This window comes from Notothenia rossii (assembly GCF_949606895.1).
Source record: "Notothenia rossii genome assembly, chromosome: 1".
Lineage (NCBI taxonomy): Eukaryota > Metazoa > Chordata > Actinopteri > Perciformes > Nototheniidae > Notothenia > Notothenia rossii.
The window spans coordinates 57,118,412-57,132,774 of NC_136912.1; the positions used below are offsets into that span (position 1 = coordinate 57,118,412).

The window sequence follows — 14,363 nt, forward strand, 5'->3', positions numbered from 1 at the left end:
GGTAATTGAATAAAGTAAATGTCTCTCCTCTAATAAACACGGTTTGATGCAGGCGCTGTATACTGTATGAGGCCCGCTCTTTAATACCCAGGCAGCACTGCGACTCCACTAGGATGTCTTTATTTCCCAGGGAACGGGCAGAAAATGGTTTAGATGATTTGCATGAAATCACATTTCTTGATAATGCAATTAATGAAAGTATTAAGTAGGTGGTAACATTTAATCACACTTAGAGTGAGTCATTCATTGTTCTAATTAAAGTGTAGCAAAGTAATGGCTCTGCATTAAGACAATGTGACAAACCTTTGTTTAAGCTCCTTTCCTCCATGCCTGCAGGGAACTCTCATGTCTCCAGTCGGGCTCATGGACTGAGAGATAGGTGAGGCCGACTGGAAATGATTGAGGAGCACTTTCTCTAACGCACTGCACATAATGACAGATCTGATACAAAGATTACCTGCAGTATGATGGACATTGAGTGTTCCACTTTGATGGATCAATAGAAAATAGTCCTCATAAAGTCCAGTCTTACATTCACCCAACAGGAGGGTTTGATCCGTTTGAATCTCTTCAATCTATGCATGTGTTATATTTCTTGAATCTAAACTTCTTTGTAAGGAAATGCATTTTATGTTTATGTGACACTTATGTCACACATTGTGTTTAGATAATAACAGCTTCAATATTAGTTTTCACTTTAAGGGAATTATAGTCTTGATTTAGACCACATGTATTTTCTTTTCAGGATTTTCATTCATGATGCCACTGTTGGTTTTTTATGATAGGGTTTTTTCCCCCCCACAGTCTTTAGTATCTAAATAACTTGTAACAACAGGCAGTGGCTCAGTCAGTAGGGGCTTGGACTGTGAGCTATAGGGTTGCTGGTTCAAGTCCCCGACCAGACCTAAAGTATGGAGTGTGGACTGCTACTTGGAGAGGTCCCAGTTCACCTACTGCCCTGCCGTGGTGCCCTTGAGCAAGGCACCGGACACCCCACTTCCCCCCTCACTCCCATTGCTCCCTGGGCGCTGTACAATAGCTGCCCACTGCTCCTAGTACTAGACTCCTGGTACTAGGATGGGTTAAAAGCAGAGAACACATTTCTCTGTGTGTGCTGTGTGCTCTGCATGTGTGACCATTAAAGAGGGTTTCATCCCTCCCAATTCTATTCTAACTGCATTTTTCTGTGTGTGTACATTACAAGGGAAAAAAAATGTATTTTCCTCATAAAGCAGACATGAGACAATGCTTAATCTGGTGTAAAAATATTTAATGTGATGGTTTTAATGTTTTGTCCTCAAGGATCTCAGTGTCTGTATTTTGGCTACGCATTTTACGATACATTTATTATGAGAGCTAAGGGGAACTTCTACAGTATGATGCAGAAATGTAGATTGACCCCTATTTTTATAAACATGAATTCGTTTTAGAAACAGTTGGAATTCACCCCTTCCTTTGAAGGGTGTATGGTAAAGTGGGACCATGTGGATCCAGCTAATAATCCTCATTCCTGGAACTCTGGCCCCATCTCCTGGCAGAGACATGCATCACTGCTCTGTCAGTGGAGTGGGACCTTATCTACTATACAGTACGTACAGTATGTACACAATGAGTGTGACATGTATTTCAGTGATTTGTGAGCATGTTAAGCAGAACCCTGTTCTTTTTTTCACTATTATCTTTTCACTATTATCCTTTTAAGAGATCTCCCACTTTGACTTGTGCTCATATTTATGTTGGTGCAACAATAAAAATAATTTAAGATTGCTTTGTTGGTTTTGTTTATTTGCCTGCATTCGGGAGCCACCTGACAATCCTAACCACCATTCATATGAGCCCCAAATAATGAAATTAATTATCAGATTTCTCAATTACAACTGAAGAAATTATCCAAAGATGATGATTTCAAACTATGAAAACATTTTGGTAAACCTGTAACTTATAAATTAGCTCTTATTTCCACTTTGATTGATCAATAATCCCCTGATATCAACACATTCTCACTCCCAACCCGTCACATTTTGACGGTCGGTCAGGGCCCCTCCCCGTCACAATATTACGGTCAGGGTACCCCTTGAGAGTCAGTTTTCAGTGGGCAGGGCGTCCCATTGACTTGCAGAGAGCTCCCTGAACGTTGGTAATCGCGGCGAAATGCTCTGGGCAGATCCATTCTCACAGCGTTGATCAACCTTTTTCTAACTCAATATCAAGCCACACTTATTGTTTTTACTTCTTTATTTTAATTGAATAATGTAGGACTTTTGTTGCCGTCAGTTATGAGGAGAGTAGGGGCTCAGAATACTGAAATCTGTATTGTTTCATTGTTTTTTCCTTCTAATTTTGTATTCTTTTCTAAACCACAGACTGTTATTTACTCAACAACACATAAGTATCCTTGTGTGTATTTATTTGTTTGATTAATAAACACAAGTTGGAGTCCGTCAGGACCGAGGGTCGGAGCAGCTCATAGTAGTTGCTTTAGAGAATTTTACACCCGGAAGTAATTCTCCGCTTCGCTTCACAAACCCCGTGATAGTGCTCAAGCTCTGTGATTGGATGTTTGAGTGGCAGTGCGCAGAGGGTTACGCCGAGCGTCGAACAGCACTATGAAATGGGATGGAACCACGCAGTGGTGTAGTCTACTTTTTTGTAGTGGGTATACTGTAATAATTGTATTCATCCATCCTAGAGCGACGCATCGCGGAGCGACACCTCATGAACACCATCACAATCACTAATGCATAGACTAGTCTTGAGACTGTGTCAGGGTCGGCGTCATGGGTGGGCATTCGCGGGCCATGCCCCCCCAAATGAGTCACTGTGCCCCCCCTGCCAGGCCAGGCAAGCCCTGCCACTTTGCCGTTTTAAAAAAAAAATGTTGTATCATATTATAAGTGAAAACGTTTCCACTAAATCTTTTTTGTGTGAAATAAATCAGAAATAAAGAATATAAATAAAAAACACAGCCTGAGGTATTCTCACTGGTGATTGGTGTGTTTCTTGACCAATGACCCCGGCCTTTGATTTGTTATTCATTCAAAAAATGCGCGCATAATTAGCAAGTCAATGAGACGAAGCTAATGCTCGGACTGTCGGACAGTAATAAAGTAATGGATATACATAAATGGCTGCAAGGTGCAGCTGCTACACGGCCTCCTCCAACTCCTCCACCTCCTGAAAACGAAGGGAATAATGCACCCATCTCCAGCATCGCCGGCGGCACCACCTCTGAAGAGCTGGAGCCGTGCTCTTCGACCAGCCAACCTGCTAGCCAAGCCCATCCACCTGCTGCAGCTAACGTTAGCGCTGGAATTCAACAACCCATAGACGATATTGGAACTGATCAGCCCAAACAAATCTTCTTAAAACAGTACCCTTACAGCATCCTCACTGGTAGGAGGCGTTCGTTTGTCTCTGCTTGGTATCACAACCGAGACTGGCTTGAATACAGTGTCATTGTGTAAAGGCCGATGCTGCATTTTGTTTCTGCTGTCGGCAGTCTAGCAAAACCCGGAGAATGGATGCATTTATGTCTGTTGGCTTCCGTAACTGGAAAAATGCGGTGGAGAGAGACAAGGGATTTCAGAAACATGCAAATTCAAAGGAGCATCTCTCTTGCTATGCAATGTGGAAGGAGCGAGAGAGGCGTGCCAGCATTGGAAAAGAGATTTCTACACTTGTTAACGCAGACCAACTACGAAAAAACAGGTATTATATCTCCTCTCTTATTGATTTCTGGTGGAAAACCAGCTGCCTTTACGAGGGAAGATAGAGGCTTTTGATAACATGTCAGAGGTGGGCAGTGGCCTTTTCCTCTCCCTGCTGGACTATACAGTACGATAAAAAAAGACCCCAAATTGGCTGATGTAGTGAAATCAATCCTTCGAAACGCCACTTACACTTGTCACGAAATGCAAAATGAACTCATAAGTACACTCAGCAATGTGGTGACTGAGGCTATCGTGGAGGAAATAGGAGACTCCTTTTACACACTGAAAGTAGATGGAACCCGACCAATAATTTCACCATAGGCTATATGTAAATAATCTCTGTAATAATTTATCAAAGGCTGCTTTCCATTTTTATGCAGATGATACTGTTATTTATTGTTCATGATGTCATTCCATCTAATTTATCTCAACTCAAGTTAGTATTAAGCAGACAAATCCAAACTCATTATATTTTCAAATGGCAAAAAGTTAACTTATTTTCTCCCCAACATTTGTACTGTTCAAGGGACTGACATTGACATTGAAAGGGTCACTACATACAAATATCTAGGTTTTATTATTAGAACTTATCTTTCAAGTCACACACTGAAAATGTTGTTTTAAAATTAGGTTTCTCCTTTCAGACAAGGAAACATTTGATCTCTGTAACGTTTTTACCAGGATTGGATTCTGGCGATCTGCTTTACATGAATGCCTCCAACCAGTGCCTAAAGACTTTGGATACTGTGTACCATTGCATTGTGCATTACGTTTTATTACTGGAAGGATATATATATTGTGAGTTTGGAATAAATATGCACTTTATGAAAATTATTAGTTGGTTACTGTTAGTAAAAACAGTAAGGTTAATAGCCTACTGGATGTTTGTTTTGCTAGTGGATCGCCAGGACCTCTGACCCGATCTGTGGAGTCTCAGCTGTTCATATGAACAGGGCTCGACATTATAAATGGCCCGCTGGCCCGGAAGCATTATTTAGACACCCCGGCCAGCATAACGTACTTTCAAATCGCCCCACAGCTGTTTGCTGCGGAGCGCAGCGCGAGCAGTCTCCGGTGAGCGGGAGCGCACTCATTCACTACAGTCAGTAGTGGGAACCGCAGTAGACAAAAGGCGTTGCAATAGCAACACGTCATGTTTATGTGAAAAGGGGTGGGGTCAATATGACCCGCTGGCGGAAATAGGTAACAACAACAAAGGGTGCTACATGACACACGTTCAGGTGTGTGTGTGTGTGTGTGTGTGTGTGTGTGTGTGTGTGTGTGTGTGTGTGTGTGTGTGTGTGTGTGTGTGTGTGTGTGTGTGTGTGTGTGTGTGTGTGTGTGTGTGTGTGTGTGTGTGTGTGTGTGTGTGTGTGTGTGTGTGTGTGTGTGTGTGTGTGTGTGTGTGTGTGTGTCTTTGAACTACCAGTGACATTAACAATACAAAAATAACAGAATGAACAATGATGGAAAAAGCCCACTTATCTTCTAGGGTTGAACAATTAATCGACATATTCATCAAAATCTCAATATGGCCTACTGCAATTTTCAAGTAATATACAATAAATATGGTCATGCTACAGATGTCCTGACCATCACATCATATTCTACACTTAAAAAAACATCTTTGTTTCGCATAGATCTGCACAAATATCACACAATAATCATTTTCAACATATTTTTCAATGCATTAGATATTTATTCAAACTTGTTCAGCCCTATTATCTTCCATAAATCATTGTCAAACTATGTACTGTATCAGCTTAAAGGAACAAGCAAACATCCTTGAAGTGCTACAAGACAAATTAGCTTCAAACAAGAAACCAATTAACAAATATGCTTCACCTCAATAAATGAGGGTTGAAAAAGCACTCAACATGTCCATACTGGGTTCACTGTGTTAGTCCACAAGCCCTGAAAAAAGGATGGAACACTTCTAGACATAGTCTGGTAGTCTACAGAGCTTTCCAGATATATTTGTACTCAGGCATCTGAGGTGTGCATTGCCTACTTGCTTGCGTGGCAGAGCGATGGCTTCTCAGCCATGTTGTGATGTACTTCCTTGGCTCAAAAAGTGTTACAGGGGGCCCATTGATGCTGATCATCATCAAATGACTTACATTTGACAACAACAGTGTCGATCTCTTGTCTGTGCATATATTGTTCATGAGACTGAAGCCCCTTTCACACTCAGCAGTGCTGCAAGGGATGGTCTTCATGCATTGTATGAGTGGCTTTAAGCTTTCAGGCTCACTGTCTGGGTGCTCAAGGAAATCTCTCATACCATTAACTGCTTGCTCTTCACCAAGATTGAACCGCCTACAGAGTCGTTTCACTTGTGCCTCACCATGCCGTATGCCAGGGGTTGATGGCCACTTGCCTGTATCCAGAACACTGAGATCATGAAGCATTTCACCATCAAATGAGAGGCGCTTCTCCAAGTTGTTGATCAGACTTTGTAGGAATTGTTTTGCATTGATTGGTGTGAGCTTTGCATTTGACTCCAAGGGAACAGCTCCTAAATGTCCCAACGCTTGTGCATTCAGTGCCTCCTCTAATTTCTCTCCTTGGGTATCTTTGAATGATGCCAGCACTCTGATGGTGCGCTTTAAAAGATGGTCTGCTCTCAAGAGTGTGACAGAATGGGCCTGGAGTTGCTGAGACAGGTTTGCAAGTTCAGACAGTGCATCAAACATGAGTCCGAGGTCACACAGGAATTCCTTGCTTTGCATTCGACGTGCCAGGCCTCTATACGTTTGTCTCTCTTTGCTGCTTCTTGTTTGGTCGCCTGCAGCATTGAAAAAGTGCCTATTGAGTGCTTCATATGATGTCCACACAGCCTTTACAGAACGGAAACTGCTGGCCACCCATCGCGTACTTAAAACTCTGCCAATTTTCAGGACTTGCGAGCCCACTTCTTGTGCTGCTACCAGAAGCTCTCGTGAATTTTTATTGGACTGACTGTAGAGATTGTGGATCTTCTCTAGGAACACTTTGAAGTGGTTGACTGCCTGAACCTCATCCACAGCATCAGATACAGCCAGTTCCAAACGGTGGTTCATGCAGTGCCATGTGAAGAGGTTAGGGTACCTTGCTGTCAGCCTGGTTGCCACACCAGAGTTTTTGCCTAACATGACACTGGCTCCATCAGAAACAAATGAGACCCAGTTATTTTGAAGCCACTCTTCAGTGAAGCCTGCAGTGTCCAAACAGTTCAGCAGAGCTTCTTCTATATCCTTTGCCCTTTGGCTCTCCAGCTCAACCAGCTCCAGGAACAAAAATTCAGGAGTAGCTCCATCCACTGAGGCTTTCAAGTTGACAATCATTGCAGATTTCTGGCTGATAGATGTAGCCTCGTCAATGAGAACAGACAACTTGCTTGAAGACCTCACAATACTGTGAACTATTTTTTTCTGCATCTCTTTTGCTATGTGTTCTACAATTTTTGTGGAACTGTACCTTGAGTGCAGACTAGTGCCCATGTTGGCACCATTTTTCTCCTGAAGCTCAATGAGACTATCATGGTCAGTAAAAGGTTGGTTCATCTTCGCAAGATAGTATGCTGTTCTGAATACAGAATCTGTCTCTGCAAACACAGTCTCTGACACAGCTCTCACCAAATTTCCCACTAAATCCTGTCCACCCTTCTCCGTGAGCTCCTGGGCTATTTTGTGTGCTCTGGACGTCTCATGTCGTCTAATCTTGTTTCTCAAAGAGGCCAGAGATGTTGATCTGCTTGAATCTGAGGACTGGATCTTAAAGTGCACCCACTCCTCAGACATAGACACTCGTTGTTCTGTGAGGACACCTGTTGATTTTGTAGCGCTGCAAAGAGCACAACCTGGAAATAAACAAAACCATGATACAAGTTTGTACCAATAACATCTGCAGAAAAGATCCAAGATTTACTCAAAAGTATTTAATAAACTGCTCACAATATTTACATCATGGCTAACAAATGCATGAAAAGCAGATAAAAGGAGAAAAATGTTCCACTTTTTCAATAGCTAATTATTTGACAACTACTGATAACTAACATATAGTAATGTAATGGTGCAAATGTTTTAAATGCACTTTTAACATGACCATGAATTAACTCTCATTTGCATAGTCATTGACTTTATGAATTTCTGTTGTTTAGATCAGCTTTCCTTTGCATGTGTGCTGACATTAACTAACTTTCTGTCCCTCCACTCTAACCAAGGATGCCTGTTCTTAAATTCCATAGCCTGACTTTCAGTCCACAAGGCTAGCCAGGAGCTCTCATCTGTGTCCGAAACAAGGAGATAATATAAACATTGTGTTCTGTTTATGACTGCACATACACACACAAAGCTACACACACACACACACACACACACACACACACACACACACACACACACACACACACACACACACACACACACACACACACACACACACACACACACACACACACACACACACACACACACACACACACACACACACACACACACACACACACACACACACACACACACACACAGTATCTCGCTCTCTTTCTCTTCCATTGATCCACCACACTAACGTTGATCAAGTCAGCTAGCAAGTTAGCTAGTTAGCTAATGATAACCATGCTAATTTCACTTACCGGGTAAATTTGCGGTAGCACCGGGCTCGTTCTCTGTCACCTTTAGGACAGCCGCCTGACCTGGCTCTTCTTCTGTAGTGGTAATAGGGGAAAACTTCGGAAAACATTGAAATATTGTCGTCTGTTTTCGTTTCATGTTTGCTTCCTGTTTAGCGCTCCGCGAACTTGAATGGTGGATGGATCAAATTCTGATAACGTTAGAGAAATGTGGGGTTTGTCACAGCCGAACAGAGTGTGTTGCTGTTGCCTAGCAACAGGCCACAGGCGACGGAAGCCCCAGACGTCCAAAAGTATTAACACAGAAGGGGTGAAAGCGTGAAAGCGCAGTCACAAAATGATGTTGTTACGTATCATCGCTCATTTTTAAGAGGGTATACGGAAATCACTGGCATTTTCTAGTGGGTATACGGCGTATACCAGCGTATCACGTAGACTACACCACTGGAACCACGGCAGACTGTCCAAAACTGGATTTGAACGGGTCCACCCCGTCCCCGCCTCCCCCACCCCGTCCCCAGAACTACACATGCTGGCTATTGTGTGTTTCGCAACATGTTCTATGGCACCTCTCTGCTGGGAATTGTAGTTTTAAAAGACGTTTTCATATTTCCCATAATAAGAAGTTGCCAGTATTAAACTGTGTACATCCCTGGAGGTTTAGGGGATAGGAAACACTCAAATGTAAAACATATAATTAATAAATGGGTGAAAATTGCTTGTGCCCATAATGGGCAGCATTAATATATATGTAACAGGGACAGTTATGTCTCATTTGTATATAATATATTATGTAAATATGTCTATATAATTACACAAAATCTGTGTTTATTCTTGTTTCATCTTGTGTTAATACCTGACGCAGTAGGACTCACATCAGTATGTGGAACTATAATTTTAGCGTGTACCCCTACGTTCCTTATGTATGTGACACTGTTCCCCTTTTTTTCGCGGGGTTCATGCATCGTTCTCCCCTTTTGATACTGATCTCTGTGGGAGAGGTAGGCGGCTCTTCAGCCAGAAGCAATTTCCGTGTTTTAGTGTCGACTTTATGCACTTTAAGTTACTTTTTATTACTTATTTTTGTTGTAGTGTCTCACGGGTGTTCACAATGTATTTCTGTGTTGTTTAATTTGTATAGGGGCACGTTAAAGAGAGTACTGACTGGAGAAATGTTTTCTTTCTGTCGCTGTTTCGTCAGGTATGTTGTGTTACTTTTTACGTTATGCCCTTTTGATACTGATCTCTGTGGGAGAGGGGCACGTTAAAGAGAGTACTGACTGGAGAAATGTTTTCTTTCTGTCGCTGTTTCGTCAGGAGTGAAAATAAATGTACATCCTGAATGAAGCTACACGTCTGGGTCGTCGTCTTTCTACACAACACAACGCAGAGTCAGACACAGCCGGTTACACTTGGTGCCGTGACGACCCGTTGTATCCGCGACCAGCGCCGTCTGGTCCCCGGGGTAAAGCTGCTGCCCACCGGCGGGAAGAAGGAAAGACTGGAGTGTGTGTTTTTTTTTTCCTCTTTTTTTTTTTTTTTCCCCCCTCTCTTGCTGCGACGGCAGGTGCGTTAAAGGGACAGTGTACATATTCAAATTGAGAGATGCACTGAGTCTGAGAGGACACTTACCACTGAGTATATCTGTCTATCTGTGTTTTATCATTTTATTTTATTTTAGTGTTTTATCTCTTGTGGGTGGCTTTAAACTGTGTTTTGATTGCTTTGTGGGATTTTTTTGTTGTTGTCATTAACAATATGGATGTTAGTGGGCATGATGTCACATTTGGGTTGGGGAGGGGCCAGCGACTTAAAGGTAGTGAAAGATTTGGGTTCGCTAGTGATTTCAACCCGACATTAACACCTGCTGCAAGCTCCACACCTATTATGCAGCCAGACCGTAAACTTACACAAGTAGTATCTGTTGAAGCTTTTGGGGAAATGATAACAAGTTTGGCTAAACAGATAGGTGAGAACATATCAAGCACCATGCACCAGCCCAGTGCTGCCCAGCCTCAGTCTCCCACCAATCCACACCCGTCCCACCAGGCTGATTTGTCTCAATTGAAGGTTGTGGTGCAGTCAGACACCAAGGCTCCGCCTTACTTCAGGGGTGATCGTGCTGATGTATTTTCTATTCATGAATGGGAGGACATGATGAGATGTTACCTGAATAGAGTGAAATGTGACACTCACGTAGAAAGGTTTGATCTGATTATGTCAAGACTAACAGGTAAAGCCAGGGATGTGGTGAAAGTGTCAATCCGCAGCCGACCTGACTTGAGTGCGACCGACCTGCCCACAGCTGTGTTTGACATATTAAAGGGTAACTTTAGTGAGCTGTCATACTCTAACTTGCCCATGAAAGATTTTTACGGCACTGTTCCACGTGCTGGTGAAAGTGCTATGGACTATTGGATACGCCTTAACAAGTCAATAGATGCTGCGGACGAGTGCCTCCGGAGGCGAGGTAAATGTGTAGATGACCCCAGTGCAGAAGTGGTCTTGATGTTCATTAATCACTGTCCTGACCCCAGTCTCGCCATATCATTCCAACTGAAGGCACCTGAGCGGTGGACCACGGCTGAGGTTCAGGAGCGTCTGGACGCCCATATGAGAAATGTGAGAAAAACAGCAGCGCAGTCTCATAATGTGGTGGGTCTGTCAGTTTATAGTCAGAGCCCTGTGACTGATTCTTTTCGCCCTGTCAATCTGGGGATGTCTCAGGCCTCATTAGCGCACCAACCAGACCCCCCTCCCAACTCTCTACCGGCCACTGCCCTTGCTTACAGTCAGCCTCAGCCAGACCATGCTAGGGTGAGTCCCCAAGTGTCCCCCTTATCCCTGCCTCTCTCTGCTGTCTCTGACCCAGCCCCTACCACCGTCAACCCACCTACTACCGACGCTGGTGTTCAACAGGTAGTTGCAATGTTTGACAGAGTTCTGGCTATGTGCAATGCTTCCTTTACAACCAGTCAAAGGCCAGACTACCATCAGCCAGGTAACCACCAACAAGCCCACCGTCAGAATGGTCAGCCAGGCAACCACCAACAAGTCCACCGTCAGAATGGTCGACCCCGTTACCAGCAGGCATCTGAGTCCTTTCCATGCAAGGTTTGTGGCTCCAGGGACCATTCAACCCATGCACACTGCAGGCTTTACAGATTATGCCTTAACTGCTTCAGTCCTGGTCACATAAGAAATCAGTGCCCACAGGCCTCTCCTTCCTCAGCCATGCCACCTTCTCCCTCCAATGCTGGTTTAAACTAGCCCGCCCGTGCAGTGAGAGGGATAGCATGGGCGGCACTAGTGACACCCTCAGTGAGGAAAATGACTTAAGATCAACATATGTGAACTGCTGTAGTAATCTTCCTGATGACAAAACTGTGATTGCTGTGGGTTCACATAGAGTTGAAGGAGCCAATGACTTGTTTTATACCCCAGTGTTAGTAGGGGGTCAGTCAACTTTAAGGGGGATGCTTGATTCAGGGAGCATGTCATGCACACTCAGCGAAGAGGCAGAGTCCAATCTTAGAGCTGCTGGTGTCCTCCCTTGTCCTCAGCCTGTGCCAGAGAAGGTGGTCCTAGTTGGCTGTGGTGGCCTTATGACACAACCCAGATGTATCTATGACCTGGAGATTGAGGTTTACGGTTCTAAATTCATTGTGCCAACTTTCCTTGTCCCAGGGCAGAGAGACGAACTCATTATTGGTAGCAACGTCATCAGGCCCATATTACAGAGGATGAAGTCTGATGAGAAGTACTGGGAGCTCATCCAGTCCAACACCTCAGACCCCGACTGTGAGCAGTTTCTTCAGTTGCTCAGCTGCATCACTCGTTGGTCTGGTCCTGAACTGCCTGACAAGGTTGGCACGGTCAAGCTACGGCAAGCTATCACTCTAGCACCACAGAAGGAGTATCTGGTGTGGGGAAAGCTACCTGGCAGTGTTCCTGTGTCCCCTGGGAGCACTGTCATTGTGGAGCCCACCTCCTCCCGTTCAGCCCCCAAAGACATTATTGTGGGACGGGTTGTGGCACCCATGTGGGGAGATCGTTGGGTCCCTATGAAGGTCCTTAACCCAACCAAGAGTCCCGTGACACTACGCCGCAATGCTAAAGTGGCCGATGTGTTTACTTGTGTCGCGATGGAAGACCTTCCCCTCTCTCAGGGTGTGAATAGGCCACAGACCAGTCAGGCAGCTGACCCTCCTCCCAACTCAGATGCCAGCTCTACCCACGCTCAGCAGCTTAAAGACTGTGGATTGGCAGACATCGACCTCGAAGGCTGTGCGGTGTCAGATGAATGGAAAAAGAGACTCTCTGAACTGTTGCTCACTTACCAGGATGTCTTCTCCAAAGACAAGCTGGACTGTGGGGAAGCGAAAGAGTTCGTCCACCGGATTCATCTCACTGATGATCACCCCTTCAGGCTACCCTATCGCCGTGTCCCTCCAGCACACTATCACAAACTGAGAAAGGTGCTGTCTGAGATGGAGTTGAAAGGCATCATCAGTAAATCAGTCAGTGAGTATGCATCGCCGCTGGTCCTTGTCTGGAAGAAGTCAGGAGAGTTAAGGATCTGCACTGACCTTCGCTGGCTTAATGCCAAGACCGTCAAGGACGCCCACCCGCTGCCTCACCAGGCCGACTGTCTTGCTGCCCTTGGTGGAAACGCCTTTTTCAGCACCATGGATCTCACATCGGGGTTCTACAACATCCCCCTCCATGAGTCTGACAGGAAGTACTCGGCATTCACAACACCCTTAGGCCTGTATGAGTACAACAGACTTCCCCAAGGTCTTTGCAACAGTCCCGCGTCCTTTATGCGGATGATGATGAGTGTGTTTGGTGATTTGAACTTCTCCAGCCTCCTCTGTTATTTGGACGACCTGCTTGTCTTTGCTCCATCCGAGGAGGAAGCCCTGAAACGGCTGGAGACTGTCTTCTCGCGGCTCAGAGCCAACAACCTGAAGCTGTCTCAGAAGAAGTGCTACTTCCTTCGCAGGACTGTGGGGTTTCTGGGTCACGTGTTAGACAGCAGTGGCGTCTCAGTCGACCAAGAGAAGGTGAGGGTCATCTCAGCTTTCGGGAAGGAGGATCTCATGAACGACGACGGTTGCACCCCATCTCAGCGGAAGGTCAGGTCTTTCCTCGGGATGGTGCTGTATTATCAACACTTCATTCCTGGCTGTTCTTCCATCGCAAAGCCACTCTACGCCTTAACTGCAGGGCAGAAGAGGAAAGCCAAGGGCTCTTTCGGTCGGAGAAGAGCTGGCACCTTTCGAGAACTGACTCCTCAGGATTGGACCCCTGCCTGTGAGAAGGCATTTGATGATCTGAGACACGCACTCCTCAACAGCGTGGTGCTGGCACACCCAGACTTTGATAGGCCTTTCATCCTCTCCACCGATGCTTCCCTTGATGGTCTGGGTGCTGTACTGTCCCAAATTTCTGCTGGTGAGGAGAAGGCAAGACCCATCGCCTTTGCAAGCAAAACTCTCAGTCGCAGCCAGCTCAATTATCCTGCACACAGACTGGAGTTCTTGGCTCTAAAGTGGGCGGTTTGTGAGAAGTTTAGCCACTGGCTCAAGGGTCACAGATTCACCGTCTGGTCAGATAACAATCCTCTCACATATATCATGACCAAGCCGAAACTTGACGCCTGTGAGCAGCGGTGGGTTGCTAAGTTGGCTCCGTATTCCTTCGAAATCAAACATATTCCCGGCAGGTTGAACGTGGTGGCGGATGCCCTCAGCAGAGACCCTTTCGTGAAACCTTTGAGGGAACGGTTGCTGCGTGAACCCTACTTGGAGCTACTGGACCAGGTCTGTGACGTCAGTGATGGGTCTGTGCAAGATGCCTTCCGCCTCACCTGCCAACCACAGTCACTGGAGGGTCCATCTCACTCTGACGCCATTGAAGGTTCAATGTCTGAGGATGAGGTCTCTTCTCTTCTTTCCTCCTTGGACGAGTGGGACTCTGCTCCTAGGCAGCGTGCAGCCTCCCTGGTTGATCACCTCACCACCTTTGAACCACCTGGC

The 14,363-nt window shown here is 45.2% G+C and overlaps 1 protein-coding gene across 1 annotated transcript; it reads right to left on the minus strand.

Moving 5' to 3' along the window:
• Window positions 1–5,323: 5,323 nt before the first annotated feature.
• Window positions 5,324–8,492, minus strand: LOC307015970 (E3 SUMO-protein ligase KIAA1586-like). The gene is made up of 2 exons (XM_079644987.1): window positions 8,326–8,492; window positions 5,324–7,551 (listed from the first exon to the last, which is right to left on the minus strand). The coding sequence occupies exons 1-2, from the start codon at window positions 8,459–8,461 to the stop codon at window positions 5,666–5,668; spliced, it is 2,022 nt and encodes a 673-aa protein (XP_079501113.1). The 5' UTR covers window positions 8,462–8,492; the 3' UTR covers window positions 5,324–5,665.
• Window positions 8,493–14,363: the final 5,871 nt, after the last annotated feature.